The 7,525-nt window shown below is 37.2% G+C and overlaps 1 protein-coding gene across 1 annotated transcript; it reads right to left on the reverse strand.

Annotated features, from left to right (window-relative positions):
- Nucleotides 1–2,832: 2,832 nt before the first annotated feature.
- Nucleotides 2,833–4,734, reverse strand: LOC108359805 (TBC1 domain family member 9-like). Its single transcript, XM_017611834.1, is given in 2 exon segments — nt 2,833–4,190; nt 4,193–4,734. Coding segments are annotated over 2 exon segments (1,833 nt in total). The 5' UTR covers nt 4,668–4,734.
- Between the last annotated feature and the right edge of the window lie 2,791 nt (nt 4,735–7,525).

The raw sequence follows: 7,525 nt of genomic DNA on the forward strand, positions 1-7,525 counted from the left end.
ATTGATCTCTTATTTCAGTATTTATTACAATTTATGTGATTTTAAATTTATGTTATGATAAGCAGCAATCTTCGTACTCAGGCAACAAGATCGCAGAGAATTTCGATTGCTTTGCTTATCATACATTTGACAGAGTAGTGGACTGTATACATATACGTAAATATTTTCTGTATGTAAATAAGTATGTTTTGTTTCTTGCATTGCATGTGCAGACAAAACGATCCTTTTCTAAATACATGTTCATATGGATGAGTATATGTTATTGTCTAAGTAGGTACATACATATGCACGTATTTTTTATGTTAAATTTTATTACCCTGGCAGATATGTACTCATGTTCAAAGATGTTTGAACAAGTATCGCCCAGTTGTCGGAATTCGACATCTTTTTCATACAATTTTGAATTTTACCTGTCACAAATACTAACTCCTTTATGCGAATTACATTTGAAGTCCGCCAGCATATTTATAGCGAAATTACAGGAAAACTTAAAATCGAATTGTGAACGTTAATACCGGATTGATTAATGCTAATTCTATCAAGTCTCCTCCAAATTTCTTCAGTTGCTTTTGAAATTAGACGGAAAAAGGAACCTCGATTTTCATTTGTAAAAAATATGCATATGTATTTGTGTGTACAGATAAGATCCTCCAGTACTGCTGGAGTCAATAGCTACTTTTGAACCGCTACTGCACCGACTCCTAGGTAAGTAGCTACTCTATTAACCCGTGGTAGTGCACATGGTAGTGCAGAGTCGAACCAGTCGTAAGCAGAATAGCGAAAAACTACGACAGAGGGCGCCCATAAATCACGAAAGTGACTACTTTAGTAACTCCCGGTAGTGCAGAGAGATCCGAAGGTGACTACCGCCTAGGACATTGCCTTGTTAAAGTAATCGATGAAATACACTGCAAGTAGTCGGTCGGTAATTGACGGTGTTTATCACGTAGCTACCGATTCAGCAGTCCTGTAGTCGCTCCCCCGTACTGCAGGGGATGTTCATCACTGACTAATATGTCAAACATATACCAATTCAGACTTTAAATAAGTTTTTCGGTTATATTTGTCTGAGAGCCTCTTGGAGGTTAAAAACTAAATTGCCCACATCTACATATACTCTTTCTTTTTTTCATCAGAATCGTTAACGGTTGAGAAAGTATCTTGAAGATTTACAACAGAAGATAATATTTCCTTCTCTAATGGCAGTTTCACGCGGGTTTTGGTCAAGACTGGGCCAAAGCCCAATATATTTCCTTCACACAAAGTTACACCAAATTTTATGTTACTAATATGTGTTCTAAAAGTGAAACAAATCTGATCATAAATATGATTTTTTTTAGGATAGCTTTCAATCCCTGCGCCAAATATCGGAAGACAAACACACTTATACTTCTAAAAGCTTTTGCACGAAAAAACAACTATTCAAACCGATTTTAAAATCTGGGAGAAAATGGTTCCCAGTTGAATGATTCGTGCGATTTTATACTTGTATAAATGTAGGTGTATAAAATTCCAAAACCTTACAATAAGTGGTTCTAGAGATAAGCGATATGAGAATTTCAGTTTGTATGGGAAGTGCCACGCCCACTTTACCAGTACCTACCATTTTTCGCTGTAAGTAGGGTATTTACAATCTATGCATCTGTGCTAGGTTTCAGTTCCCCAGCGTAATTGGTTTTATGAATATTGTGGTTTTCACATTTTAGTCTATATGTCAGATGCCACGCCCCCTATATATCGGGGTTAACATTCCTGGATTAGAAGAAGTTATATCCTTTTAATTGGTGTATGTTTCATAGAAATCGAGGGAACGGTGCCTTCAAAAAAGGGATTGCAAAATTTTCTTGTAGCGTATTTATATATAGATTATATATGTATTTTTGGACAACTAATAGGCGAGCAGCATGGTGTTTTACATACAACCCTTTAAATTTTTTAAACATTGGCTTATACATGTTGAGCATTGTATTCTTGTACTGCTCTCAGTAATTTAGATGGATATTCCGGATGCTTAACGAATACTTTATATTTGTCCCAGTTGCTTTAAAGTCGGAATGTAGGGATTCTACAGCTTGCTCGCTATAGAATCCTAGACCCTTGCCTACATGCATGCATGGTCTTTTGGTCTTGCAAACGTGTTATTGTTTTGTAGATATACTTGACAAAAACTATTGCAAGTATAAAGAATACTTATATTCGAAACTAAAAAAGAGCAAATGTTGTGCGCGCACAATCTTCTCGTTTGAATTGAATTTATCGGCATTTTGTGCATAAAACAAGCTAAGACACTTGAACCATATACTAACTTGGTTGTATATAAATCGTACAAGTTACATTACAAAATAAATATCAACTGTAATGTATCAATTTGTCATCTAGAGCGGGTGCGTGAAAATTATTAAAAGAAAGGGAATAATTTTCATTCAAAATGAGTTTTTTCAAAAACGGCTCTGTTTAGGTCCGCGACCTAAATATATTGCACCACCCTAATCTGCGTTTTGTCACTTGATGTAAGAGCACACAAACACATACATAAGTTACGGCTATCTTTCCAGCCTCTAACAATAAGCCCCACTGTACGGTAACTTATTGGAGGGGAAACTTAACGAAAGTTACCGTGCGGTGGGCTACATCCCTTTTCGTTTGTTAGCACTCTGTCACTTCTTAGAAGACAGCAAGGAGATCACGTCAGCCATCACACCACGTTCGGTAAGCCAACTCTTGTGTGCCACACTATTCACACTCATAGATATTTACAAATAAAACGATTTTAATTTCATTGCACTAAAACCACTGTGTCTTTTATTTGCTCCTATTTTCGTTACATTAACTTTACGCTGGTGCGCTCCATCTTCGTGCGACGCCACCTGCGTAAATATTGGTCCTTTGATCGATTTGTGCACCTACTACTTTGTCTTTGTAGTAGTCAGGCAGCAAGTTTTCACAAAGGCTTGCTAGCAACCAGAATGCATTCTCTTCGTCGCAAAATAGCAGAAATACTGATGAAACGATATTCATGGCTTGACAGTAACCCACGTGAGGATTGCGCAATGCGTATGCTTGCAATACGCGTCTCAGTGCGCCTATACCGTCTGCATGGTGAAACGCCGGGTGTTCTGGCAGCGAACGGTGAAGGTCGCGATCAATTTCGTCGTGTATAGAGGATTGTTTAATACATGCAGCTTTTTCAACCAAGTCTTTATATAGGCCAGGATTAATATCCTTCTCGTGTATTGCACCGGAAAATACTAGCCAGATCTCCTGACGCAGTTTATCAGGAATGCCTTCAACAATCAAATTAATTACTTCGGTTGTACGAAACATTGAAATGCCGCGCCCAAAATCACGGAAATGTAACTCCCAGCGTGCCAGCCTTTGTTCTTGAATCTTCAACATTTCCTCACTCAAATTAGTCTTGAATGAGTTCATGAGAGCGGCTTGTTTACTCCAGGATATATCGTATTTTGCACACTCACGGCTGAGAGGAACGTGGAATTGTGATAGCAGCTCGCTAATTTTTTCTACCACCAACTCCCGGTCGACAATTTGCGCGAACACAAAGTGTACATTCTCAGCTGTATGTAGGACGATTTGATTATCATAACGAGGTGGGCCATCATTCTTCTGTTCAACACTCTTAATATTACGCATTGGATTGACAAGGCTGACAAGGTCGGTTACATCACTGCGAAAACAGAAGAAATTTCGAGACAGGTAAGTGTTGCCGCCCACATAGCGTTTCGAATATGGGGTCCAGATGTTGGCCCTTATTTGACCATCAATAATTTCCGACTGTGGTAAGCGAAAATAGTTACGATACTCTTCAGACTTTTGGCGGACTGTCAAATCCCGCAAAAGTCCCGGTTTATTTGATGTTTTGCGATCGAAGCGTTGAAATACTGATGCATCATGATCGACTATTGGACTATCCGGGTCCTGTATCTTTTGCTGTATAGCCATTTTGCTCAGCTGCTCAATGAGTCCATATGCCTCTTTTACATCAGTAAATAAGGTGAAATTATAGTGAACATTGTTAACCGTTTTCAAATATATAATTTGCCCGTGTCTTGTAATATCTTCCAGTTCACTAAACCTTATGACTCGCTTCGTTTTACTACCCAGCATATACGAATAGAAGCAGATGTGATTTAACGAAATGTACAAGTTACCTTGATGTGGCATTTTATTTTGACATAAGTGCAAGCATAAGTAGTAACCAAACGCTCCTCTTTGGGCATTTCGAAAATTTGCTGGAATTTCGAAGCTGCCACTTTGAAATTAGCCGATTCATCTGATTCATCGTGATTATTTTGTGCGTTTAGAGATTGAATTTTGCAGATTGTAAAGTTTGTAATCTCTTCCTCACTTTCCATTTCGTTGAGCACTTTGAAAAGGTGTTCGGCAAGCCATTCCCAATCTTTAATGATTTCGTCTTGTGTTAACCCAATGGCGATTTCGTAATAAACTTCGGAATTGGGTGTCTGGTGTAGGATTCGATACGGTGGTGGCTTTGTGTCCCATACACTATCCAAAGTATTCACAAGGAGTGAAGTAAAGCTACGTGTTTCTCCGTGGCCACGACGTTTTTGCAGCACGAAATATTTTGAACGCATTTCGTCAATCCAAAAAGCTGGTGGCATTAGCATTTCTTTCGGATGAATCCACATCTTATTGCGTTTTTGCCTTTCTTTATTACGTATTTTGTTTAAAAAAAAATTAGAAGATATGATCTCCACTTCTTTGATTAGCCTTAAATCAAGTTCTNGTTTGTTCAGTGTCTTAAAATTTTGCTTGAACTTTTTTGTGTAGCTAGTATTGGCAATATAGTAGGAGTGAAATAAAGTCTTTTGAAATAAGAAATTGATTTCAAGAAAACAATTAAAAGATGTGCCACTTCATTTTTTATGAATTGCATTCCTGTTTTATTTCTTTTTCATCAAATCTACTTTGGCTATAGCTTATGATTTTCGTTTATTTACTTAAGTAAAACTTTTAATACAATGGGGCTTGTTCATAGTCGAAATAAGCCGATTGTAAAGTTAATTGCAGTTTCTTGGTGGATATTCCATTGAAAATTATGTCAATAAGCTGCAAATAACTTTGATTTCGACTGTGTTTTGGCTATTAATTTGTCCCATTATTTTCTTTATCACGTAACTTGATCGGTGCTTGGGCTGATAGAGATTTTGCAGTTTATTAAATAATAATTTAAAGGTTTGTTTACATTTTACTTTCAATGGGTTAGTTTTCCTGTCATGACCTCGATTTTTTTTTAAATGCCCTCGCTTCTTATCTAAATGTATTGTTTTAAATGGTATAAATGTACGAATAATTGCAACTCTAAAATGATAGCTTAATATGTATATCTAAACAGGAGATACAATCCCATTCTTAGTTTTTTATTTAAACCTTTCATTCGCCTTTTTACACATTGTCAACTGGAATTCGCTGCGGTGCTTATACGGCATCAATAGCAAATTTGAAGATAAACCATGAAATTCCCTCCTCTTTTTTTTACACCATTACACGCAACTAGACCATGCTACTCAAGGTGTAGATGAAAATGATTTCATCTGGAGGCAATATACTGTCCTGCTTAATTAACCAACGATACCCTCTCAAGGGTGCCCAACGTCGTATTCACGCTATCGGCAACACATTAGGCCTTTCTAATCACACTATGAAGTTAATAGAACGACGCTTTGTGGAGGGTAAATATGTAATTTTGGCCGGTATGGGTGTTACGCTGTTGGTCATGTATTTTGAGTATAATAGCAGTAAGTTAATATGTAATCTACTTTTTCATGTTAAACATAGTTTGCAATATGAGTCGAATTCTGCCTTAAGATCGATGTGTTTAAATTATATGGAAACAACTCAATAAGTACATTTTCAGATTCGCAGCTAAGAACGCTTCACGGTTTGGAAAATCCACTACTTAACCACATCAAATCTCATAAAGAATCGAGTACACAACAACATCATCCACACATCGATCCCAAGCCGTATAAATGTGAGTAATTAAAAACTAAGTTTTCATATTTCGTTGTTTATTAATGGCCTTGTTCATGAAGAATAAGTTAAAGTGTTCCTTATTTTTTTGAATTTGGTTATAAGTAATTTACCGGTAGATACATATGTTCATATACAGGCTGCATTTCTTTACTCATTCTGAACGTTTGGAATAAACTTTTTTGTCTACTTATTCGTTAGAACGTTCCTAATGACATGTTAACGTATATTTCGAACGCATTCTGTTTATTCCGGCAGTGAAATGGGATTATCCGGAATGTATAAAGAAAAGCAGCCACAATGTGGCTGTTATATCAAAAAAGGCATGATAAAAAATGCTAGTAATTCTCGTGTAAAGATTGCTGCTGGCTCGAGCATGCGAATACGCACCTATGTAGTTATTTATTGTGTTTTCGTTTGCCTACATACCCCGCAAACCATTTTTTTTTTCGAGTATTCTGAATTGTAGAGGCATTTTAAGGAATTCGTAAAGAAAGGTCTCATCCGATTCTGCGCCGAATTTTCTAAAAACTAGGTAAAGCAATGAAAATAATGCTGCTATGTGAAGAATTTCGTCAGAATCCTATTTACTTTTCGTACAGACACCTCTTCACGAGTGCACATAACCCTTTTTGAAGTTAAGCGATGAACCAAAAAATCTCTACCGAAATGATTAAAGGTTTTATTAAGATTTCGGGAAATTTGGTTTATATACACCAGCATAACTACGAGGAAAATATGAAAATACTCCACCTATATTACCTATATACACATACATATTTCGGGCGTACATATTTCCTCTCTTCTTAAACATTGCAGTTCTAATCAATGAATTTGGACTAAGAAAATTATAACCAATTTCGCCCTCTCTATAAATTTTGAACGTATGACTTTGATCACCTGTTAAAAAATCCGAGATGGTCGGTTCCGTGTTACCAGATCGACCCAGAGCTCCTGGGTAAGAACCATCACCTTTTTTTTGTGTTAATATATCTCACTGATATAATCGCCACTTGTAATGATGCTTATGCTATAATGAAATAACTTCAGTAGGTACGCATGTTTAACCATGCGCTTTGAGATTTGGGATGATGCAGGGTGAAGAGAAGTGGAATAGGTGGGTTTCTTTTGTGAAGTGGAATGAAGAGTAGGTAAGAAGTTTACTGCGAGGTTGTGCTGTTCTCATTGTAGGGCGGAAGTGGGACCAATTTTGCAATTGGCCTTCTGATTTCTCCCTTAGCTGTTTCTATGTCGACTACTCTTACTCGGTTGTCGGAACCTGGGTGTAGCTTGTTTATTCTCCCCAATCTCCATTCATTTGGTGACAGGTTTTCCTCTTTAACGACGACAAGGTCTCCTAGCTTTAAGTTGGTTTGTGGATGTTTCCACTTGATGCGTTTCTGCATTTCGATGAGGTATTCCATTTTCCATCTCCTACAGAATGTCTGGTGTAGGGCCTTCAGTTTCTGCCATCGATTTACGATTGAGGCAGGACTTTCGTTTACATCGATTT

The sequence above is a fragment of the Rhagoletis zephyria genome, unplaced genomic scaffold (assembly GCF_001687245.7).
Source record: "Rhagoletis zephyria isolate East Lansing unplaced genomic scaffold, Rhagoletis_zephyria_1.1 Rzeph_scaffold_00466, whole genome shotgun sequence".
Lineage (NCBI taxonomy): Eukaryota > Metazoa > Arthropoda > Insecta > Diptera > Tephritidae > Rhagoletis > Rhagoletis zephyria.